Raw genomic sequence first — 24,668 nt, forward strand, 5'->3', positions numbered from 1 at the left:
AACCCTAACCCTAACCCTAACCCTAACCCTAACCCTAACCCTAACCCTAACCCTAACCCTAACCCTAACCCTAACCCTAACCCTAACCCTAACCCTAACCCTAACCCTAACCCTAACCCTAACCCTAACCCTAACCCTAACCCTAACCCTAACCCTAACCCTAACCCTAACCCTAACCCTAACCCTAACCCTAACCCTAACCCTAACCCTAACCCTAACCCTAACCCTAACCCTAACCCTAACCCTAACCCTAACCCCTAACCAACCCCAACCCTAACCCTAACCCTAACCCTAACCCTAACCCTAACCCTAACCCTAACCCTAACCCTACCCCTAACCCTAACCCTAACCCTAACCCTAACCCTAACCCTAACCCTAACCCTAACCCTAACCCTAACCCTAACCCTAACCCTAACCCTAACCTTAACTTTAATCTAACCTAACTTAATTTAATTCTAACTTAACCTACTAACTCTAACTTAACTTAATCTTAATTTAACCCTAACCCTAACCCTAACCCTAACCCTAACCCTAACCCTAACCCTAACCCTAACCCTAACCCTAACCCTAACCCTAACCCTAACCCTAACCCTAACCCTAACCCTAACCCTAACCCTAACCCTAACCCTAACCCTAACCCTAACCCTAACCCTAACCCTAACTCTAACTTAACTCTAACTTTAACTTTAACTCTAATTTAATTTCTAACTCTAACTTAACTTTAATTCTAACTTTAACTTCTTAATTTAATTTTAACTTAATTCTTAATTTAACTTAACTTTAACTTCCTTAATTTTAATTTTAATCTTTAATTTTAATTTTAACCTAATTTTAACTTCTTAATTTTAATTCTAACCTCTTAACTCCTAACCCTAACCCTAACTCCTAACCCTAACCCTAACCCTAACTCCTAACCCTAACCCTAACCCTAACCCTAACCCTAACCCTAACTCCTAACCCTAACTCCTAACCCTAACCCTAACCCTAACCCTAACCCTAACCCTAACCCTAACCCTAACCCTAACCCTAACCCTAACCCTAACCCTAACCCTAACCCTAACCCTAACCCTAACCCTAACCCTAACCCTAACCCTTAACCCTTAACCCTTAACCCTAACCCTTAACCCTTAACCCTTAACCCTTAACCCTTAACCCTTAACCCTTAACCCTTAACCCTTAACCCTTAACCCTTAACCCTTAACCCTTAACCCTTAACCCTTAACCCTTAACCCTTAACCCTTAACCCTTAACCCTTAACCCTTAACCCTTAACCCTTAACCCTTAACCCTTAACCCTTAACCCTTAACCCTTAACCCTTAACCCTTAACCCTTAACCCTTAACCCTTAACCCTTAACCCTTAACCCTTAACCCTTAACCCTTAACCCTTAACCCTTAACCCTTAACCCTTAACCCTTAACCCTTAACCCTTAACCCTTAACCCTTAACCCTTAACCCTTAACCCTTAACCCTTAACCCTTAACCCTTAACCCTTAACCCTTAACCCTTAACCCTTAACCCTTAACCCTTAACCCTTAACCCTTAACCCTTAACCCTTAACCCTTAACCCTTAACCCTTAACCCTTAACCCTTAACCCTTAACCCTTAACCCTTAACCCTTAACCCTTAACCCTTAACCCTTAACCCTTAACCCTTAACCCTTAACCCTTAACCCTTAACCCTTAACCCTTAACCCTTAACCCTTAACCCTTAACCCTTAACCCTTAACCCTTAACCCTTAACCCTTAACCCTTAACCCTTAACCCTTAACCCTTAACCCTTAACCCTTAACCCTTAACCCTTAACCCTTAACCCTTAACCCTTAACCCTTAACCCTTAACCCTTAACCCTTAACCCTTAACCCTTAACCCTTAACCCTTAACCCTTAACCCTTAACCCTTAACCCTTAACCCTTAACCCTTAACCCTTAACCCTTAACCCTTAACCCTTAACCCTTAACCCTTAACCCTTAACCCTTAACCCTTAACCCTTAACCCTTAACCCTTAACCCTTAACCCTTAACCCTTAACCCTTAACCCTTAACCCTTAACCCTTAACCCTTAACCCTTAACCCTTAACCCTTAACCCTTAACCCTTAACCCTTAACCCTTAACCCTTAACCCTTAACCCTTAACCCTTAACCCTTAACCCTTAACCCTATCTCATTCGTCATCTCAGAAGGGGCATCGTCGTGCCGCTGTCAAAAACGGGTGTGTGGGACCCACGACTGTTGAGCTGCGTCTAGGAGGCGCGCCATTGCAGGAAATGCGGCGTGGCCAATACAACGTGGAAGCTGCGGTCGGTTGAAGTATCGCTGCACCGCAAGGAGATCGCCGCGTAGATGAGGAAGAAGGGGGTTCACAGGCGTGTAAGTGGAAAGTGCAGCGAGTGGACGGCTGGTGCTGTTTTCCAAAGCAGTCTGCAGACGCGCCGCACGGTGAGCAGGAAAAGGGTCCATCGTAAACCCGTCATCGTACACGGTAAGCAGATGAGCTGATCAGTCCCTTCGCCAACATCACGGTTGCTACTGGCGGTGCAGCAACACGAGAAGGAGGCCTCGAGCGGATGTCCTTTCACGCGAAAGCCAGGTTCACTGCGTCAGCTACTATGGAAGAACGTATTTGGCGACGAAAAGGTAAAGGGGCAAACAGGGTACGGGGAAAGAAAGATACAAGTAGCAGTCAGTCAGCAGCACCCAAGAGAGAGGGGAACATCAGGAGGTCATAGCTGATGGAACTAGAATGTCGAAAAGAAGAGTGGAGTGGCGCAGTTGTCGCACCTGCTCGACAGCAAACTGCAGGGGAGGGTCCGTTCAGCGCTTTGTTCTCACACGCACCCCTTTGATGGCGACAAACGCCTCTGTGCGTGGTATCTCCAGCTTCCAACACCGGACTCTCGGTGAGAGCAAGCCAAGCAACCCTCCTGTCGTCGCCAGTGCTAAGCCGCCTCAGGTGGCTCTACACGGTCCACCGGCCATGACGCCAGGGCGCGCAGCACGCTCTATCGCTACTGCTGTCGGCGGTCAGGTTTTCGACGGTGGGGTGTCAGCGGAACCTGCGAGAGGGAGCATGCCGGTGCGACTCGTATGGCGAAGAAAGCGCCAACGCTGGCCCAGCTTATACCTCGCGCAATGTGTATGCTGCCTACTGATGTGACGAGCCCGTACCATGCGGAGATAGGAGGCCCCAGTTAGCACTCGACATGAGGGGCGCGGCTGTAAGGCGAACCCATGAGGCGGGCCGGCAGAGCCAGCTTGTGTGGCGGGAACTGTAGGAGCCCGGTTCCATGATCTAACGAAGGAGAGCAGCGAGATGGAAAAGAGATGCCTGCATATCGCCTCCGTGGGATGTCATCAGTGGATTCTGAGTTTATGGGCGTGGGTTACCTGATACGTAACGGCATGAAGTAATCATCCGGTCAAGAGGAACCCCTGTACAGAGGCAGTGGTGCTAGTTGTCTAGGGGACTACACGATTACAATGCAATCGTTATCAAGTGCTCTTGAGCGTCTGTACCTTTAACTTGAAAGATATGTGAAAAGCAGGTGGTCGATTGCCGAGAAACGCCTCATAACGAGTCCGAAGCAGGATGAGCGTGTCCTGTCCGCAACGAGTGTGTGGATGTTCAAAAGAGAAGAGATAGAGATGAGCGAAGAAAGAGGTGGTAAATCGAGGACGCATGAACGATTCTTCCAAAAGATTCATTTGGGAGAAAGTAAGGCGCTTGACAGGACGGGAAACAAAGAGGATACGAGTTCGAATTATAAAAGTTCCCGTCTTTACGCGCGCACACTACTAGGTTTGATACGGTGTGCGAAGCAAAATGCTGTTATCCTGTGGCGAATGCTGGGGAATGATACGCTCTTCAAAACTTGTTGCTCACATGTACCATGGTGCAGGTTTTCGGTTTATGAGAGAGGGTGAAGTGCCTCTATTGGGTGACGCTCGACTTCTTTGGGAAATGCTGTGCGAGGTCGGAATCGTCGATCATCTTAACGATGTTGTCACTACGTAACTGACAAGATACGAAGAGGCTGACAGAAAAGCACGTACTCTCTCGATGACCGGTCTCAGGATACGTGATCAAAAACGAGTCGGGAAACCAATGGATCATTCGGTCGCCCGGAAGGTGAGCGAGAAAAGAAGGGCGCAGACCAAAAGAAAAAATGATACTGGAATGTGATTCATTGGAAGGTTTTACTGCGACCGACTCCGATTCTCACTAAGACATTTTCTCAGTCGTTTCTGCCACGTTATTCGTCGAAAAGCGTTAACATGGTCTGAAAAGAGCTGCTATTCTGCGTTCCTTTGCTGTTCTCCGCCGGTGCGACTCGTGCAAACTGTTTCACGTGTTGAGAGGTCAGTTGATGAGCGCAGCTTTCCTGAGGCTGGGAAGTGATCAATGCGGAGGTCTTCTGCTGTGATATCATTTTCCGTGAAGGTTGGGGGTGCATTAGGTTCGATGTACGAGCACAAACGCTTAATAGATATAATTTCGTGTTAGAACTTCCGCTGGAACGTTTGTAGCTGTTGACTGGAACGGCGAAAAAAAGTGTACTTCCTTCTGTCTCAGTTGGACCGCAGAAGCAGCGTGATTTTTCTCTTCTTTGTAGTCTTCTCAGTGTCTCAGGTATCTGAACCTCTGTTCTGCTACTTATTCATGATGCGGTTGAACGACACAGACCCGATAGAACTCGAAAAATGGCAGCGAATATATCTGTTCTGGGAGGACTGTGTCCCCTCTGAGGCGCACATGAGGGATGACGAGCGCTCAGGTCGGTCGCATGTAACCCCACCCCTCTTCTTGGCTGCGTACGATCACAATCAAAAGTAACCTAGCCAGAAGAAAAAACGAAGGCCTTTTTTCCAATGTGTCTTTCTTCGAGAAACTGGTCAGCAAAGAAACAGCGAAAAGAGATCTTGAGAAAAGCTAGACGTATAACTGTGTAGAGAAAACCAAGTGACACAGTGTACGGAAAAGGGAGCGTTAGGATAAAAGATGCTTTCCCGTAGGGTGAAAGGAACGGAGCTGATGGCGCCTTCTTGAGAAGCGTAGAAAATTAGTTACGCTTGCGCTCGGCCCTACGCTTGATTGACTTATTCGTCCCCAAAATTTTGTTGGACACATAATCGGTAGGCAATGCCTTTGCGATTGCTTCCAGTACGGCGTGATTCCTGTGACCGGGAGTCTGAGGCACGGATCCCAGCTTATTGAGCGTCTGGTGTGCCATGCTATCCGCGTTGACCATCAGGAAGTTCTCACGCGGCTTGCGGGAGCTAAGGCCTTGTGTCATCTTGCTCACTACCGTGTTGGGCGACACCGCAAGGACATCAATACCAAACTCTTTTAACTCATAGTAGAGGCCGGCGCCAAATGACAAGTTGAAGGCTTTCGTCCCCGCGTATGTGCAGAGAAACGGGGCAGGAGTAACGGCGGAAACAGAGCTGAGCATGACGATCGCACCGCAGCGCTTTTCCTTCATCTTTGGCACCACATACTTGGTCATGCGAACACACGATTCGCAGTTGACCTTGATCAGACGGAGGTCCGTTTCGAGATCCACCTCGTCAAAGTAGTTCGTATAGGTATAGTTGACGCCAACATTGTTGACGAGGACGGCAATTCCGATCTTGTCGAGCTCGGCAAACATCTCATTGTACTGTTCAGGCGTTGCAGATGCAAAATCGAATGATATAGCTTTACCTTGTACGCCAAGTTGCTTCAGCTCCTCCACAACACCCTCCAGCTTTGACAATGTGCGGGCAATTACACAGACGTTGAATCCACGGCGTCCGAGATCAAGAGCCATCGCGTAGCCGATTCCCTCAGTAGCCCCTGTAACAACAGCCCAGTCGCCAGCGGCCGCATAGCGCCTCTTCATGTTAACAGAGGTCAGATAATTGATCTTTAAGAAGGTGAGAGCCTTGTACAACGCAACTCCCAGGGTGACAGCACCCACAAGGGATAGAAAGCACGTCATCGCCAAGAAACAAACAGACAAACAGAGAGAGCTGGCTCGTGTTTAAAGAAGCTGAAGAACTCAGTTGGCTGAAAGGCGTCCATTAACTGAGCATGCCGCATAGAAAACAAGCAGCAGAAAATGAAGCGCAGAAGAGTAGATGAAGATCGTGATAAAGTCAAGAGAGCTTCTAGACAGCCACTGTGTCTAGGAGAAGCCATGCAGTGTTCTCGAAGTAGACCCGTAGTTCAACCTTGTGGAGTGCAGCATGTGAGAGTTAACACGATATTGCAGCATTGCAATGGCTGCTCGTTTAGAAGATTTTCATGGGTGTTGAATCGCCTGCATCATTGACGAACGGGACTGGTGAGGAATTGTAATATTTCAACTCCTTTCTCAAAGTATTCTATGCTGAAAGCGCTGAGGTCCACTCCAATTACCCCTTTCCTCGTTCCAGGACACAGGCGCCGCTACTTAGTGCAACGGCGCGTGTACAGACAGGTGTTTGACAGCAACGCGCCGACGCAGCCTGCGGTGTGGGCGGCCTCTGCCTCCAACTCTCCCCACACCCACGCTCCGCACGCCGCCTCACAGCCGCGGCGACGATGGCAGTGGCCACGTGGTGCATCGACTCCCAGGGTGCCTCAGGCTTTCCCCAGCACACATGCACACACACCAGTGGGCAGTGTAAGGGGCGGGTGATATGCGCTGGAGTCACGCCGACGTGCTGTCCGCCGAAGAGATGGCACAGACGCGCTCACTGTCGCACACCGCACCCGGGCAGCGTCATGTAGGACCTGAGCACGGGCCTCCGCAGTCACGCGTCTCTTTGACGTCTCTGTGCAGCAGGGACCTCGCACTGCCACCACCCGCGGTGGCTTGGCACCGGCAGGGGCAAAGGAGGGGAGGGGGCTGTTGTGTTAGTGCGCAGTGGGACGGTAATGACACGTGAGTGCTGAAAATACGAACTTTCTCTACGGGGAGGAGAATGGCTGTAAAGGCGAGAAAATTTGTGATTAGTTGTGGTTAAGAGAGTGAGTGATTGATGCTTTATAGGATGCGCATGGTGAGATCGAAAGCTTTGGGTTCGGGGCTTGTTATTCTAGTCCTGGGGGGGGGGGGGGGCAGGGTCCTGCTCTTGAGAAACGGCATTGTGTCACAGAGCAGCCGCCAGAGTTTTTCAGGAATTTGCCTACTGTTGGTAGCGTTGTAGACTTTGGAGATGACCGCGAACAGGTGGGGTGTCTATGTGAGTGCTGCTGTGCATGGGCTGTCGTTGAACGAACGCTTAACCTTGGCATCAGTGGAGTGGGAAACAGGGTTCTAGTTATATTTCTTATTTACGGACATGTACTTGAGCTTCTTCTGGGGAACTGTGGTGTTGCATTATCTTGCTGGTAAATGTTGCATCGAATCCATGGGAGGAATGACGATGTTCATCTTCGTAGTTCATGATGACTGTGATCGTGTAGGCGTCCCCACAAAAAGTGCCGAAGGGCGGACTGAAGCGACGCACTGGGAGTTTCATTCCATGAAGACACACAGGGTCTGGACCGGTAACGTGTCTTGAACTGCAGCGTGATGTCTAGCGACCCCCTTGTGACATTGGCTTGCCAATGCGTTCATGATTGACGTCCTAAGCTACAAGAGACAATCTCTCGGGGTCTCGTGCTTGTCACTCCGCGCAGTTCAATCAAAAATTTTTTTAGAGTATGCCGGCAATTGCAAGACACGCTGTTCTTCAGTTACTTAACCACCATTGGACCTTTCTCACGCTTTAGCGCTCATAGTTCGATAAGAGGTGTTATTATCAGATGGTAGAAAGGCACCTATGCTCACTGAAATACGAGCTTTTTGGGATGTCAGGGAGCGGTCCTCATTCGTAGCGCGCCGAGGACTCATGCTCGCTTCGCTATCTCCCGCTGAACGAAAGGTGGCATTGGAGGATGACGGCCTCACAATTGGATGCTTTTCTTTTCGGTACACAGGGTCTGAGCTGTGCATTGCCGTTTCGAAGGAAAGCGCGAGCCCTCCTCTCGGCTGGTGGCGCTACTCAGGCCGTATCACAGTCGAAGGGCACAACGCTCCGTTTGGAACTTGTGAGGTGATCTGTGAAATAAAAAGAAGTTGGCCAGGGTCTCGAGTTACACGCTTGGAGCTGCGGAACGACGAAGAATTTAGCGCTATGGCGCAGGGTCGAGTACTAGATACCCTAGGGGCTTTACAAGACGAAGCACTTTCACTATATTTAGGCAAACTGCATGTGGAGAACGCTGATCCGTTCCCTTTTTTCGCAGCGCTTCACTCCCTTCGTCTTGACGGGTGTGATGGAAAAATGGAGGCGTGGCTTAGTGCACTTGGCGCAGGAGTGGAAAACGTTGAAATAACGGACTGCTATGCTTTTTCAGATACTACTTTTGCATCGATGCCGTCCAGAGCGTTGCGTCGCTTGGTGCTTGACAACACAAACGTGTCGGCGGTCTCTGTGAAACAGCTGAAATGCGCAGATTCACTGCATACACTTAGCTTGATGGACTGCCGAAAGATCGACGTGTTTCAAGCCAGTGATTTCCCAGAGCTACGAGTTCTGATTCTCAGTCGTACCCATATCACGAGCGACTCACTGGAAGGTATCGAAAGATGCCGTCGCCTGAAGAGTGTGAACCTGGGAGGTTGCCGCGGAATTGTTGATGTTACCCCCCTTGGGTCTCTGAAAGAGCTTCGGGAGCTTTTTTTGCATGAAACGTTGGTCACTAATGTTGGCATTGCAGCACTTGAGTATTGCGAAGGACTGGAGAAGCTTAATTTAGGCGGCTGCGTGCATGTCTCAGATGTGAATCATCTTGGGAGGTTGGGAAATCTTTTGGAACTACATCTGTGGAGCACAAAGGTAACAAATGCCGGAATTGTCGGTCTGTCTTCGTGCTCTTCGTTAGTGGAGCTTGTCTTGGATAACTGTGTAAGGATCACGGATGTTCGGCCATTACGTTTGTTGCAATCGATGCGGTGGCTCTCGCTGATTGGTACAGAGGTGGACGCGCCAGGTGTGAAGGAGCTGATACAGTGCCAGAGCTTGGAGACACTGGCCCTTGGCGGAACACGGATCCATCAGCCTCCAAATCTCTGGCGACATGAAGCTGTAGTGCAGTTTCTTGAAAATCTAACCTAACCTGTACACCTACGTGGGTCGCGCCTGCAAAACTCCCTGCAACTTTACTTCCATCGTGAATATGTCACGCTTGATTGTACCGAGATGAAGGAGAAAAAAAAGTACTTTTGAACCATGCCCGCTGCGGTAAGTTTTTCGACAAAATGTATAGCTAGCGACGATGAAGAGTAAGACTGCTCGTGTATTGGCGATGCTTTCCCTTTTGGACGCATCTTAGTGCAGGTTCGTTGAAAATGCGAAATTGCTGTTGTTGTTGCACTCCTGGCTGCCCTTCTGAGAAATGAAGGAAACAAAGTACTATGCACTAAAACTTTGACTTTTTCTCTCTGATTGCACTGTGCAAAATCTGCTCATGACGCTTTTTGTCATGACTCTGAAGAGCCACGAACGAAAAAAAGGCTTCGGTTTTCCGTGTTTTCTCTCGGAAGATTTCACCAAGAGAGATCCTTGGTTCACCTGGAGTGGCAGATTCTGAAAAGCGAAAAAAAGAAGCCACGCTTCTACTTCTCTTCTTTGGGTGACAAAGGTTTCCCTCCTGCCTCACTTGCTGTAAGTGAGCAACAGTAAAGAATAAGAGAGTAGGGTGCTTCTTTTTTGATGGCTTTCATGTAGTGCGACTGTATTTCTGCGCCCGCATTTTTAGGGCTCAAATTGCAGCTTGCGCCTGCTATTATGTGTGTGGCGCTGTGAGTATCTGCAACTTGTCTTGTGGGATAGTGCAGTACTCTTGGACTTTAGAAGATGGGTAGCTATTTGTCGTTATGTCCTGAACCTGTTCATGGCCTCATCAGCTCCTACGGCATAGGTGGGGCGCCAAGTGCACATCCGGCCGGAGTCGTAGTCAAGGGCTCGGATTATACCGCTGTGAAACTCGTTGGTGAGGGAGGATACGCGTTCGTGTATGAAGGATATAACAATGCTACCGGCCAACGGGTTGCTTTGAAGCGGTATGTATTCAGAGAAGTACAGCAGCAGCAGGAAGCTCTCGACGAGATGAGCATTTACCGCGATGTCTGTCCCAATGACTTCATAGTTACGTATCTCGACTCAGAAATGCTATACCGTCAAGGGGCACCGTTGCCAGAGATGTGGGTCGTGATGGAATTCTGCGACGGTCCTTCTTTGCAAGAATACATCAATCATCGGCTGCAGTCTCCGCAGCCCCTCTCGATTCGGGAGGTGTATGAAATTATCGACAACATAGTTCATGCGATCGGGCACTTGCACTCACAGTCACCGCCTGTTTCTCACTGGGACTTAAAGCCTGACAATTTCTTGTTTACGGACACTGGGCGTCTCAAGCTGTGTGATTTTGGAAGTGCAACGCGGCAGTTTTATGCACCCAAGTCTCCAGAAGAAGTTTCTCTGGCGGAATCAGAGTTGGGGTCAAGGATGACACTTCTCTACCGGCCGCCCGAGTCATTGGACCTGTGGTCGAAGGAGCGGGTTGACACAAAGGCAGACATCTGGGCCCTTGGAGTCATCATTTATGTGCTAGTCTTTCGAGAGATGCCGTTTGACGCGAACCCGATGGATGTCATGGCAGCAGTGCCGAAACGCTTCAACGGTAAAGCAGAGGATAGGTGCCCCGAGGAGTTCAGGCCGCTCATGAACATTGTGCGCACAAAAATGATAACAAAAAAGCCCTCTGACCGTGCAGACATTTTTGCAGTCTCTGAAGAACTCGAGAAAATCACGTCCCTGCCGCCACTGTCACGCCCTCGACCTGGGTTTCAGAGTGCGCAAAGGCCACGATTTGCTTAAAAGCGTCAGCCATGCAAGCGCCGGTGGTGTCTCCAAAGGCGGAAAGTGAAGCGCTCAAAGTATGGTAACGTGCTCAGCATTTGCGAGCGGAGTCTAGAACCTTGCTTTATGCTTCTGCTTTTATCAGCGTCTGAGATGGGGTACAGGTGCCCTGTTCTTTGCTTGACATTCGCGTTCTTGTAGACATCTTGTATGAAAATGCATCAACAGATTTTGCTTGATGAGAGGTACACGTCATTAAGATGCCCATGTAGTAGTGGAGTATGGCGTCCACCCATTTTCAACGTGCTTGTGTGTAGAATATAGTTTTTTTTTTCGACCTGTGACGGATTTTTCACTACGATACATCGAGAACCAGACACAGCCTTTCCCATGGCTCTCCCTCCCAGACTCGCCGCAGGGTGGAATGGCAGGCGTACAGACAGGTGTTTGACAGCAACGCGCCGACGCAGCCTGCGGTGTGGGCGGCCTCTGCCTCCAACTCTCCCCACACCCACGCTCCGCACGCCGCCTCACAGCCGCGGCGACGATGGCAGTGGCCACGTGGTGCATCGACTCCCAGGGTGCCTCAGGCTTTCCCCAGCACACATGCACACACACCAGTGGGCAGTGTAAGGGGCGGGTGATATGCGCTGGAGTCACGCCGACGTGCTGTCCGCCGAAGAGATGGCACAGACGCGCTCACTGTCGCACACCGCACCCGGGCAGCGTCATGTAGGACCTGAGCACGGGCCTCCGCAGCCACGCGTCTCTTTGACGTCTCTGTGCAGCAGGGACCTCGCACTGCCACCACCCGCGGTGGCTTGGCACCGGCAGGGGCAAAGGAGGGGCAGGGGGGTTGCCTGGTTACGGCACACAAAATGTGAGGATTTGGACTTGGATACAATACCGTAAATTGTTTTGCGTCGCTGATAGCGACGCAAGAGTGTGGAAGGGGAAAGGGAGGCAGCGACTCTCGAGCTCGAAAGTTGTTTTCTATTTGACGGAATGGGAAGGTGAAGTTGCCCTCAAGATTATGTCCTCTCCTGGCTTTTCTCGAACGTTTTGCGCTTTCGCCTGAAGCGGTCGCAAGGAGCCGTGCTAAGTCATTCTTTACGCATAGCACTCACGAAAACCTGTATTTACCTCGTTTTCTGCTTGCGTTAGATAATCCTGTGCACGAGGAAAGCCGGCGCCCCTATTTAGATCAGGAAAGTCAATACAATGCAAGAGTTTTCTAGTCCCTCGGCCGAGGCGCTTGAGGTAAGCAGTGACTTCAGGCGATTCGTGGGGCGAATGAAGGACGTGGGACGAGTCTTTGCGGCGAAGTCGAAAACAGACGGTCGCTCGAACTTTGTCCTACCGCCGCGCGACAAAGAAGCGGCGCAAGCGGATCTCAAAGGAGAGTGGTTGGACTGCTGCTTTCGAGAGTATCTCGAGAGAAAGCGTCTCTTTGAAAGGCGTTTTCGTAGCCGGGTGCAGCTGATAGTGCGCATTCTCGCGTTTCTAGTGCCTTTCCTTGCTGTCCTGTGGAGTATATGGCCGATATGGCGGGTGCTGATCGACGTCGAGACAGATACTTACTACAAGACCTTGGAGGTCTCCTCCAGGGCGACGCCTAGCGAGATTACGCGGGCATATCGGTCCATGATGAAGCGTTGGCACCCAGATCACAACCCAGCCTGCGGATCTTTTTGTCGGGAGAAGACGGAGCGCATAAAAGAGGCATACGATATTCTGTTTTCACGAAGTGATCACCGCTTGACTCTCGCAAACCAGTATCATGAAGGTGCCATGACGCTCCGTTCGCTGTTGTCATTTCGCGGGTTCCAGATATCGGGTGATGCAGCGATGAATGTCTTCATGATTGTACGGCGCGTGTACCCCGCGAGCGCGAGGAGCAGTGGCGTGCTGAGACTGGCGTGCAGCGTTATCATTTTGCTATTTTGCGTGGTGCACGAGTCTTTTTTCGTCAGCGGTTTCAACATTGTGACCATGATCGAGCTCTTTTACTATTCGTTGTCAATGGCGAAATCATCCGCTCAACAGCAGTCGATGGAGGAGGCCCGACGATTTTCCTATCCCGATGTGGCGCGCGACGCGTTTGCGTTGCTGAGCTGTGCGAGTGTCGCGAGTATTTCGATGTGGTGGAGAGAGAAAGGTGGGACACCGATCGAGGAGGTGTTCCGAATGTTGTATGGCAGTGTCTACGTGCTATCGTTTCTGTACAGCTTTTCGCCAAACATCTACGACAACTTTTTAGTGCGCAAATGCTCAGTGCCGCTCAGGTACGTGGATATGGCGAGTTCAAGGCTCTCGTGGACCCGGCTTATGACAAGCGAGTTGATGTTTCTCGTCGACGACCTGTTCGTATTCACCTGCCGCATCTCCACCCCTTATCGCGTGGTCGTGTACGTTGCGCATTTTGTTTTTCTGTGCCAGCTTTGTATGTTACCGTGGGATTCACCCATTTCCAATGTGAGGGCCAGCGCCCGAGCAACACCTGCAGAAGTGGAAGAACGAAACCCACCGGCTGCATCTCGCGTGAATGCCAGACTAGCCCAATTGAGCAACTGCACTGGCACGAAGGGTGCTGAGGGAAGTACGTTCAGGGAATGCTACATGACCAAAGACGAGGAGGGCGTCGTGACCGATCTCGACAGCGAGGCGGTGGCGTGGGAGGAGATTGCCACCCTTAAGTACAAGTCGCTCATCATAGCGCTTGGCTGTAAGCACGCCCAGCAGCACAGCCAGCAAGCGGACGCCATTGATATCGCGCCAACTGCGGACTTGCAGAATGTCGCAGTCGTCGCGTTGTCCCGGGGCGCTGGGGCTGGGCCGGCGGTATCTCAGCAGAGGCTTGACGTTCTTTGTCAGGTGCACGACCCAGAGATGAGTCGGCTCCTGGCAATGGAGCGCGGCCCGAAAATGATGGTGCCGGTGCGCTCCAAATCAGTGTGGAACTTGAGTGTCGCACGCGCTGAGTATCGCAAACGCTTTGGCTCTGAGGCCTCACTGACGAGTGCACAGGTTTGGCGCAAGCGGGCAGCAGCGACCACTGCATGCGCGACGTGGAAGACACTAACGAGCATGGTGTTTATGTGGGTTGTAGTAGCCTTCGCTTGCACAGTTGCCGCCCCCTCGTCACAAGACGCTCTAAGGAGCACGAAGGGCATTGACAACTCTCTTCGCCCACAGATCTTTGCTCGCTTTGTAGGCTCGCTGCCTCCAACACATTTCGTGAATGAGTTGTCGGGGGGTCTCCTGACGGTGGCACAAATGCCCATCTTCACGCTCGACTGGTGGGATGCAGGCGCCACACTGGGCTTCGTTAGCTAGCGACGGCACAAGCACCGTCAAAAAAGAAGGATGAAATGATGGATCATAGCATGACGCTGCGGGCGTGCTGCGCATGGGCGCTGCACGAGCCCAGCGTCCTGTGGAAGCGGCAGGTCTACTTGGTGCTGGTGTTTGAACGAGCGGGAAAACCGCCATAGAATCACCTGCACCACCGATGGCACGTTTCTTTTGACTCTCTCAACGCAGGTTATAGTGCGGGTGCACCCTGCGTTTGACAGGGAAGGAGGGGGAAAGGGGATCCTGGACTGCGCTGCAAGTTCTTAGACGTACATGCTCTAAAATACCTCTCTCGGCCTTTTATCGTCATGCACCAACTCGGTTTTCGTAAGCCTGTCATTTAAGGCGCTGCTGGCGTAACTAACACAAGGGCTTTCACAGCCACTATCGCGTCAGAGAAAGTGACTGCATCCCTTCGTGGCAGGATCGCTGCTGCGAGCGAATTATCTCACCTTTGACTTGCCGTGCTGCGGCGACGATGACCAACACAGACACTTCACAGACGCGTGGCGACGACAATGGCAGCCAGGGCACGCTGAGGTGGACTTTGTGGAACGCACTGCCGTACGTGCTTCTGTCGATCGTGGCCATTAATGCCCTTGGAAAAGCACCGACGGTTTCCGTGGAGACGATGATGCCGGCGGAAGCTCAGTCACACGTGCCGCCGCCCACGCTGTCAGGTTTGCGTCCGCTCGCTCGACGAGGAGAGCGCTTCAGTGTTGTGGTTGAGACGGAGCCACTTCTCTTCAAGCCTCTCAAACTCGAGAATCTGTTCTTCAGCCATGAGGCATTGATGGCGGCCAACATCAGTGTAACGATACCGGTGGATCTGAAGCCATGCGCGGACATCAACTGCACGGTAACACTGAGGGTCCAGTGGTCTTTGCGCAACTACACATTCACATCACGTGCACCGCTTGTGCACTTCTACCGAGATACTGCTCTGCGTAAGAAGTATCTCTTTGGGAACAACGAGAACGAAAGCGAGCATGGGGAGGAGGTCGACCGCAGTGCGTACAAGCAATACTTTCAGCCCGAAGTGACACTGAGTCCGGTCGTGTTTTTCGATTACCCTCTTCCAGATCTTTGCTTCGAGTTCACTCCTGTGGTAGAGTCAGGACCTGGCTTCTACGGCCCCTCGCTCTACATCAACAACTTCTGGGTGCTGCGTGAGCATCACGTGGAGTTGAATGCGAGTAGTACATCACAGCAGCTCAACTTTACTGTGCGCCTTATCCCACTGCCGCGATGGAAGGTGCTTCTGTACACTCAGTTCGAAAAGACCATGGCGACGCAAACAACCATTGGCCTCTCGAGGGCTTCTGAGGCGGAGGAGACAAAGAGGATGTTGTTAGATGCGAGCAGCAAAAATGCACTCCTCCTTGTGGTGACGGCGATTGTAACGCTGCTGCATTCTGTGTTTGAGTTCCTTGCTCTCTCAAACGACGTGAAGTTCTGGAAGGGCCGGAAGGACTTTCGGGGACTTTCTGTCCGCAGTATCGTCATTAACTGCTACTTCCAGCTCATCATTCTCCTCTACCTCCTTGACAGCCACGAAACGTCGTGGGCTGTGCTCGTGCCATCGGGAATCAGCGCAGCTATGGAGTTCTGGAAGCTTGCAAAAACACTGAAGGTAGTAAAATTAGAGACCGGTGCCGCAGTTGCCGGAGAGGCACGGGGGGAGGCGGGGAAGTTGTCGGAAAGGAAGGGAACGTTGAGGATAGCCGGGTACGACGTGGGCTTTAACGACTCGTACGATTCCCGGACGAAGAAGCACGACGACACGGCAGTCCGGTATCTCATCTACGCGATGGTTCCGCTTCTGACCGGCTACGCTGTGTACTCGGCCTTGTACAAGACGCATCGGAACTGGTATTCTTTCCTCATCTCCACGCAAGTTCAGTTCATCTACAGCTTTGGCTTTGCTCAGATGACCCCGCAGATTTTCATCAACTACAAAATGAAGAGCGTCGGTCAGCTTCCGTGGCGCACGTTTGTCTACAAATCCCTCAACACCATCATCGACGACCTCTTTGCGTTTATCATTAAGATGCCCTGGCTGCATCGACTTGCCTGTTTTCAAGATGACATCGTGTTTGCCATTCTTCTCTACCAGCGCTGGATCTACCCGGTTGATATGTCCCGCTTCGACGGAGAAAGCGAGGCAGAGGTGACAGAGGAAGCCACCCCTGTAGGAGATGGAATCGCGGTGCAAAAGAAGAACCAATAGCTCTACTTTCTATCTTCGTACTCGGTTTAGCACCCCATCTGATTGCTGAATTGCGGCGCCTATCAGGTTTGGGGAGGATGCATGACCCCGTACGACGAACTGAACGGTGGACTTCCCGCAGCCGTGGTGTCTCTAGCTGCAAGAGCATTGGAGAACTACACCGCCGCGCGTCAGGCTATCATTCTGCTTTCGTTTGTTGCCCTGCCTGTCTGTGCATGAGTGGTCACCATTCTTTGAGGTCGGAGCCTTTTCGTGTTGCTGTACGTGGCGGGCAGGTTCGCATTCGAGGGCGCCGAAAGAAATACATGGAGAACTACACGGGTGAAACAAGGAACAGCGGACTGGTGAGTCTCATATCACTTCCCGCGTTTTCACGGTGGATGATGTCGACATTATCGTACTGATGTCAAAGTGGGTAGAGAAGGGGAAGGGAGAGCGGTGACGAGCATGGTTGGGCTCTCTGCTGTATTCCAAACACTGACCCTGGTCGTTGATTGTAAGAGGGTCACGACCACTCACTCCTGAGGTACTCCATTCACCTGACTTCAGTGGTTCGCGTGCTTTCCCTTCCCTGACACATCTTATGCGCGGGGGCTACCGAGTTTTTCCGTAGGCGTGCGAAGAGAGGTGGTGCGTCCAGTCTTAGTGCGCCGCAGACTTCAGACTCGGAAAGCCAGAAGCGCCCGCACGTCTGTAGAACGTGATCTTCACCTGATGCATGCGCAACGAAGGCAAAGCGGAAGCTCCTTTTTTTACAAGTGTATCAGCTGCGCTCCTTCTCTCTTCCTTGGTGAGAGTCGAGGATCACCTGCTCCGAGTAAGGTAAGTAGGACCCAAAGTTAGCAGGATCCATGAATATCCGTGGCTCCAAGAAGAGCTTATGGCGGGACGTGCTCGCGCAGGTGACTGTTCAGCAGAACTTGATAGAATCTCTTCTGCACGGAGAGTCGGAACCAAGTGATGGCAGGAGGGGCTCGTCGGTCTCTCTCTCGGAGCCTCCTGTAAGCGCCTGTGCTCACAGTCGATCAAACAGACGAGGTGCTCTGCGATCTGCGGGTGTCGGCCCACTGATTTCACCGAGCCCAGAGCGACAGAGCGTGAGAGCCTTGTGCGACAGCGGCTTGCAGTTAGCCAAGGGGGAACAGAGGCGCTCCGCGAGCAACGAGGCGGCCCGCACCGTGAGCCACTCACCATCGATAGTGAGAGAGACCCCCAAGGCGGTTGAGGCGCTTGTGGAAGCACTTTCTACTTCATCCTGGTCTAGTGATAGTGGCAGATCAGACGCGCATGCAGAGTGGGGCTTTGCGTCGGATGGAGCTGCGGCCACCTCGAGTGCCAAGGTTCATGCTGAACGTGAGTCCCCCAGATGGGCAATGGCGTCGTACGTCGCACAAAGCCATCGAGAGACGGCCGACATTGCACAGTTTTATTCCAGAGCCACTAACTTGGTTGCGAGCGAGTTTGTGCGGCGCCAAAGCATTCTGCTTGCCGAGTTTACTGAGCTTACAGAACTGTGGTCGCGATTTGTTTTGCGACTTGACAATGTATATGCGCACTCTCGGACATAGTTGCGTAAATGCAACGATAGCTTGTGCCTAGTGCGCTGAGGATATATGCGCGTGGTCCAGCGGTATGAGAGAAAAGAGCAAAGAAGACCCAAGGGGGCGTCTTGGGTGAAATTAGGAGGCACCTCACTGGAAGGGGTTTGACATCGGGAGGGGGGCGACACACGTGCCCCCAATAGAAGAGGTGGTCTCGTCCACTCTCCCTCATACACTAACTCAGAAAAAGAAGTACACACGCAAGCTTCGAATGCGAGGCGGTGTACGCTACGCGCGACACGGTGAGTACCCAGGCACTAATGAACGACGGAAGTTCTTGGGTAAGAGGTGGCGGAGAAATTAGCAAAGGATATGGTGATGTGATCTTTGAATTTCGAGCGTGTTTGTGAGTGTAGCTCGTGTGACACGGACTCATACAAAACGTTGCGTTCCGTTTTTTCGTCACACGCCTTGCTTCCTCAGGTGTGCTGCTGTCATTTTTTGTATGCGCTACTGTTGATATCGGTATCCCTTTCTTTGTTTCTCTCGCCTTTTTTCCAGTGCACCTTGCTTATCAAATGGTGCCGCTCTACGCCCCTGCAGAAACACACACACACACATAAAACGCGAGGATTTCACGAGGCGAATCCCAGAGAAAACGCATTGCTTGTTGCACATGACGCGCTCCGTACCCGGCGCGGGTTACAAATGTGAAGTACGACACACAAACAAAAACACACAAAAGTATGCACGTGGAGATTCGACTATGCGAGGTGGAGCAGGCCTGTGCCTTTGACCCGCAGAGCTTTTACCGCGTAAAGCAGCTCCTTTCCTCGTACAGTGGGCCAAGCAACGGCTCTGAGGAACCTGGGAAGCGAACGTGGCATGGCGGCTCTCTGCTACGCCTCCGGCAGACGGCAGCCTTCACTCCCGAGATGAAGCTGCAAGTCGTGGTGGAGAATCTCATTGAGATGGAGAGCGGATGCTTTCGTGCAAGGATGGACAAGAAGCAGCACGAGGCGCGCATCAAGAGTCTCTGGAACAACAGCGCTGTCGGGACGACTTACCACAGCGCAGAAGTAGAGGAAGTCATTCTAGCAGCCCTTCCGCCGGCTGCCGCAGACAGTGTCGTGAAGATTCGGCTACTGCAGCTCCCCCCACAGCTCGATTATAGTGCACAGCAAGTTGTAAAGGGAGTGATTGGCAACGCGACGATCAGTGCTCATAGGCACGACACTCCTCTCTGCATTGGCGTTGCGAAGATAAGTCTGCGCGAGTTGATGTCGGCCAGGAGAACGCTCCGCATTGCGATGCAGGCAAAGCGGGCCGTTGTGAGCACCGTAGAAGCGCACAACCTAGACACCTTGATGACGAATGCCATGTTCGGCCGAGGCGAGAGGAATGGGAGCGCTGTGCTCTCCGTGCAGTTTAACGGCTACACATTTGGTCGTGTTCCTAGGGGAAAGTTTATACAGGGTAACAGCCCGACGGAATTAGCGAAGCGCATCAGCACTGCGAGAGATTCCGATGCGCCAAGCGCGCCCCTGCCAAGTACTTCGAGAAGAGCAGCCGACGAGGCCGCCGTTGTGGAGGAAGAGGCTTTCAATTCCCCAGCCATCCGCTGCGTGCTCATACCGTACATAGCACTGATCGATGTACTCCTTCGCATGGCTGACGTGGCTTCCTGGCGCATGCCTCGTAAGACTGGGATGGCGCTAGGAGCTGTTGCCATCGCCGTATACTCGGACCTCTTTTCCATGCTGTTCGTGTCGACAGCTACTCTTGCCGTTATAAGCGGCCTTCGTAATATGTCGCTCTTCTACTACGCCCCTGTCAGTGACAACAGCGCCCCCCAAGTTGCCGTGTCGCTACTGGGAGGCAGCGGCATCACCAACTTTCAACCGTTCCTCTATAGTCGAGAAAATCCCCTTCTCAACAGTCTGCTGCGCGCGCGCATCTTCTTCTCGCGTGGTCTAATGGAGGACACGTACTACGAACTTGCCTTGGCTGCCCACCTATTCCGGCGCAACCGTCGACAACTACTCTGGTTCGGTTTAGCTGTGTGCTGCGGATTTGCTTTTCTCTCAATGGGGATGGTGGCGGTTCTCCTCACACTGGGAGCCTTCACGGCGTACCCGGTGTTTCTCAACGTGGGCAGCCCTGGCCGACGCACCCGAAGAATGAACGTGTCGCCCTTGTGGTTGCTTCGCTGTGCGGTCGCCGTAATACGTGCGCCACGGAGACACAAAGTGGTACGTCTCGTTCGTGTTGCGGTGGTTCGCGCCAAAACCGCAACGGCATCGTCGTGCAGCGAGTCTATTGCTGGATCTGCATCAGAGAACCTTCAGCAGCAATTTCTCAGCTACATTCGACAGCGTGCCGAGTCGACGGGTGTGCAGTCGCCGTCGGAGAGATCCGAAACCTCTCTGAAAACGCGAGAGAACAACACGTTGGCGGTGCACAGTCGTGCGCGAACAGTGGATTTCGACTTCATTCCGAGCAACTCGGTCAAGTTTGCTTCTACCCTTAACCGATTCCAGGTTACTCACGTGATGCGCTATTTCGTGGCTCTGTGCTTCTCACCAAGCATAGCGGAATCGGCAGAGTTGGCGAATACGACCGGCGGGCTGCGAAGGCCTCCTTCCAATGCGGCCCTTCAGCGTCGTTTATGTGAACATCTGAGGCAGGCGCGACTGATAGGCAGTATGTTGCCGGCTGCTTTGCCACAGTCAAACACCCTCTCAACAGGTGGCGGGTCGGCTATACTTACCCATCAAAGCGGGGCCGTCATGCCCGACTCAAAGCCGTCGGCACTTTCCAAGGAGATGCAAGAGGCGTTTCAGAATTTTTTCAACAGCACCCTGACGCTTTTGTTCTATCTGCGGCAGCAGTGGACCTTTCACCCCTACGTCACGCAGTCCAGCACGACAAAGTGCATGCCTGATAGCATGCGCAGTGTGAGCGTACTGGCTCAGCCGCAGAACATCATCGATGTTGGCGAGGACGACGGTGTTACCAAAGCGCTCATGGCGAGGCTTCACTCGATGCCGAATCCGCCGATGGTAGGTAGGTTCAGCAGCGGCAATTCTGTGGAGGTCAGTGGGCGAGTCATGGCACTCTACGCAGCGTACTTGCTGCAAGGCGCCCGTCTTTCAGTGTACATGACCCCCAGTGGGTGCGTCACAGTGCTGCCGTTGCTTGCCCCAGGCAATGGTATGGAGCGGTTTTCGCAGCCCAATCCCTGCCCGTTGGATCTGTTGAACACGCTGGACTCGGTGTGGCGCGGGGAGACGAACGACACCGCCCGGAAAGGGATGGAGGTCTACTTCAACGCAGATGCTGTGCTGCAAATCATCACTGTCTACAAGGACTTCTGGGATGGCGGCGCGGGCTTGATGGCGACGCGATCATCACGCCCCGACAGCATTGCAGGCGGCGATAACAACTTCACCAGTACGGTAATGCGCAATTCGATTCGGAACGCGCTCGTCTCTTCGTCGGCAATGTCGCGTCAGCAGACAATGTCGCGCAGCGCCACAATGTACCTCACGCGCTCTCCGCAACTGTCAACGAGGCCTCTCACCGGGATCGGTCCCGAGGCCGGCCGCGCAGCACAACCTCGTGGTAGCAGTAATCTTCCTCGCAGTGACACCGCACTCGACGCCATTGCTGAACTCACCCCCGTGCGCCTTTTCCCACCAGAGACGCCTGAGCCTCACACGGCGAATGCGGCCTCTGACACAGCGATCTCTAGCTCAGGCTACGCCAATTCCGTTTCGAACAGAGAGTGGGGTGATCCGCCCTTGCTCGACGCAACCTGCACTGGCGGAGCGAACGGGCGAGCGCTGACCATCAGTGAGGGGTCGGAGGGCGCACACCCAAATCGAAACAGCATCCAGTCAGACGCTGGAAAGGGTGGCGCAGAGGAGAAGCTGCTCACGTCAAAGAGGTGAGACCTGTCTCTTGTAGCTTTACTGGGCCGCCACGCGTTGATCGCCCAATGCTGATCTTGGGGTGAAGTCGCCCCTGGTTCGACGTGACGCACTGTGCCTCTTTGACTTCTACCAGTGAGATAACAGCGACATCGAACTTTCTGGCGCCTGCATTCCTGTTCCTCTTTGCACCGTTCCCCTTCCTTCCCCCCCCTCGTAGAGAACAGAGGAAGAAAAAATACAATGCTTTCTGCACACGGAACTACGGCCTTTATTTCTCCACTGCCAAGTGTGTTCCTGTGGCCTTTCTAGAAGCTGTCACACTTCTTTCTATACGTGTTACTATTAGTAATCGTCTTTGGGAGGTGATGTACTGCCTTTTCGAATGCGCTGTTTCATAGCTGTCTTACAGCCGCTTGATAAAACGGCGGCATGTCAGTCTTTGTGTGTGACCCATCTTCCTTCCGACCACACCTGTGCCTGCCATTCCACGGTAGCGGATTCTTGCGCTGCGCGGGGGCAGGATAGGCGAGGCTCATCTTGCTTTCACTCCTCGTCTTCATTGATCTTTTTATATCTGCACTCTTCGTTGTACAATGAATTCGTTTTATGCGTATGGGCTACCCCTTGAGCAAGTGACTGTGCGGTACTCATGGGCGGACGGAGAAACGCGCATAAAAAAAACGGCTTCTTGTTCATTCGAGGGAACTCGTCTGCGAGTACACTTCACTAAGTCGACCTCTCTACGTGCTGGACTGCTGAACTGACAAAACTAACCAGACTGGGCTGTCAAAGGGAAAGGAGGGGGGTAGCCGCAGAAGTGGAATATGGATGCCACTACTGCAGCTTACAAAGTCTCTCTCTTTTCACGGACAGGTGCGATGTGCCAAGGAGTCCTTGTCTAACCGGTACCTATTCTGAAAAAGAACTCCCACTTAAGCACTGCTGTACAGGCACCTTCGTTTGAGGAGTGGGTGGGTGGGGGTATCGTTGCAGCTGATTGTTGGCCGAGCATGACGTTCTTGCCAGTTTCATCACCCTCTTTTCCTGTTCTCTGTTGGTTTGTACGCGCCATGTAGATTGACTGCTGCCCTACCGCAACGGTTTCGCTGCCCTCAACTAGAAAAGAAGGAAGAAGACTCAAACGCTACAACACACAAAGAATAACGGTAAGAGGAACTCTCTTGCTCACCAGTCATGTTCCGCTGTGCTTGTGTTCGCCTTGGGCAACGCAGGTTGCCTACTTTCATGCCGTCCATATCCGGCTCCTCTGGGCGAGCGAGGGGCCTCTTTACGGGCATCGCAGTCGGCACCTTCGTGAGCGGCGCGATGTTTGTCTCGTGCGCCAGCGCCAGCGCTCGCACGGAAAACCCTCCGTTCGACCTCCAGGGGCTCCGTGACGACATCGAGAGCCTTATCTCAGACAACCTGAGTCTCGGGCCCTCGCTGATTCGTCTCGCATGGCACGAGGCTGGCTCGTACGACTGCTTCAAGAAGGACGGCGCTCCGAACTCGGCTTCGATGCGCTTCAAGCCTGAGTGCGCGTATGCTGGTAACAAAGGTCTTGAGGTGCCTCGCAAGGCGCTGGAGCCGTTGAAGAAGAAATACCCTCAAATCTCATACGCGGACTTGTGGGTTTACGCTGCCTACGTGGCAATCGAGTATATGGGTGGTCCCTCGATTCCGTTCTGCTGGGGTCGTGTGGACGCCAAGGACGGCTCTGTGTGTGGCCCGGACGGGCGCCTTCCAGACGGCTCTCAGACACAGGACCACGTGCGCTCGGTGTTTACGCGCCTTGGGTTTACTGACCAAGAGACAGTGGCGCTCATTGGTGCGCACACATGCGGCGAGTGCCACATCAAGTACTCCGGCTACGAAGGGCCATGGACACACGACAAGAACGGGTTTGATAACTCCTTTTTCACGCAGCTCCTCGAGGAGGACTGGGTGGTAAACCCCAAGATTGAAAAGATGCAGATGATGGACCGCGCGACGACGAGGCTGATGATGCTCCCCAGTGACATGTGCCTAATCCTCGATCCCAAGTACCGCAGGTACGTTGAATTGTACGCAAAGGATAACGACCGCTTCAACAGCGACTTTGCAAAGGCGTTCAAAAAGTTGACGGAGCTTGGTACGAAGAACCTTCGCAACGCGCCTGCAGTTAGCAGCTGAAAAGGAATCAAGCAAGCGTTCTCTGCTGCGTTCCTGTGCGCTCTATCCCGCAGAAGCACATCATGAAGGAGATCGCTTTGGGCAGCGACAGAGGCCTAATCGCCGCTCCATTATATTCAAAACGTGATGATTGAGGCTGGAAGCCCTCAGCCTTCTCTTCTCTTCCTCTCTTCATTCGGCGAATGTGGGGCTGGAGAGGCCGCAGGTAGGTGATTCCTCTTGGGTGTCCAGGTCTCTGCGACGGAGGAGCATTCAGTACCCCTAAGGAACGCGTGGCTGGCGGTAGAGGTCTAGCTGTGTGTGCAGAGAGCGTGGCGGCGGTGCACAAGAGGCCATGCTGAGGATGGGGAACGAGGGATGAGGGAAGGGACGAGGTGCGACAGCTCGTTTTTCGTTTCATGCGCGGATGCCTTGATGAAAGGAAGCAAACGACGCTGTTGTTGGCCTCTTGTACTCAATTTAGCGTTTCTTTTTTCTCTCCCCACTGCGGTCTCGCTACCCCCGATGACAGGAGAGGGATGCTTCAGCGCGTAGCATTTCATTTGTCCCGCACCCTACCCTATGT

General features: G+C 52.6%; 7 protein-coding genes across 7 annotated transcripts; 6 read left to right on the forward strand and 1 right to left on the reverse strand.

Moving 5' to 3' along the window:
• Positions 1–5,056: 5,056 nt before the first annotated feature.
• Positions 5,057–5,977, reverse strand: LSCM1_02059 (uncharacterized protein; the record flags this gene model as incomplete). Its single annotated transcript, XM_067319653.1, has 1 exon — positions 5,057–5,977. The coding sequence occupies one exon, from the start codon at positions 5,975–5,977 to the stop codon at positions 5,057–5,059; it is 921 nt and encodes a 306-aa protein (XP_067175028.1).
• A 1,810-nt stretch (positions 5,978–7,787) lies between these two features.
• LSCM1_02060 (uncharacterized protein) lies at positions 7,788–9,125 on the forward strand (the record flags this gene model as incomplete). Its single annotated transcript, XM_067319654.1, has 1 exon — positions 7,788–9,125. One exon carries the CDS (start codon positions 7,788–7,790, stop codon positions 9,123–9,125), a length of 1,338 nt encoding a protein of 445 aa, XP_067175029.1.
• A 741-nt stretch (positions 9,126–9,866) lies between these two features.
• On the forward strand, positions 9,867–10,889 carry LSCM1_02061 (uncharacterized protein; the record flags this gene model as incomplete). The annotated part of the gene is made up of 1 exon (XM_067319655.1): positions 9,867–10,889. One exon carries the CDS (start codon positions 9,867–9,869, stop codon positions 10,887–10,889), a length of 1,023 nt encoding a protein of 340 aa, XP_067175030.1.
• Positions 10,890–12,092: 1,203 nt separating this feature from the next.
• On the forward strand, positions 12,093–14,207 carry LSCM1_02062 (uncharacterized protein; the record flags this gene model as incomplete). The annotated part of the gene is made up of 1 exon (XM_067319656.1): positions 12,093–14,207. One exon carries the CDS (start codon positions 12,093–12,095, stop codon positions 14,205–14,207), a length of 2,115 nt encoding a protein of 704 aa, XP_067175031.1.
• Positions 14,208–14,703: 496 nt separating this feature from the next.
• LSCM1_02063 (uncharacterized protein) lies at positions 14,704–16,455 on the forward strand (the record flags this gene model as incomplete). The annotated part of the gene is made up of 1 exon (XM_067319657.1): positions 14,704–16,455. The coding sequence occupies one exon, from the start codon at positions 14,704–14,706 to the stop codon at positions 16,453–16,455; it is 1,752 nt and encodes a 583-aa protein (XP_067175032.1).
• A 2,287-nt stretch (positions 16,456–18,742) lies between these two features.
• On the forward strand, positions 18,743–21,949 carry LSCM1_02064 (uncharacterized protein; the record flags this gene model as incomplete). Its single annotated transcript, XM_067319658.1, has 1 exon — positions 18,743–21,949. One exon carries the CDS (start codon positions 18,743–18,745, stop codon positions 21,947–21,949), a length of 3,207 nt encoding a protein of 1,068 aa, XP_067175033.1.
• A 1,176-nt stretch (positions 21,950–23,125) lies between these two features.
• Positions 23,126–24,103, forward strand: LSCM1_02065 (uncharacterized protein; the record flags this gene model as incomplete). Its single annotated transcript, XM_067319659.1, has 1 exon — positions 23,126–24,103. One exon carries the CDS (start codon positions 23,126–23,128, stop codon positions 24,101–24,103), a length of 978 nt encoding a protein of 325 aa, XP_067175034.1.
• Between the last annotated feature and the right edge of the window lie 565 nt (positions 24,104–24,668).

This window comes from Leishmania martiniquensis, chromosome 34 (genome assembly GCF_017916325.1).
Source record: "Leishmania martiniquensis isolate LSCM1 chromosome 34, whole genome shotgun sequence".
NCBI lineage: Eukaryota > Euglenozoa > Kinetoplastea > Trypanosomatida > Trypanosomatidae > Leishmania > Leishmania martiniquensis.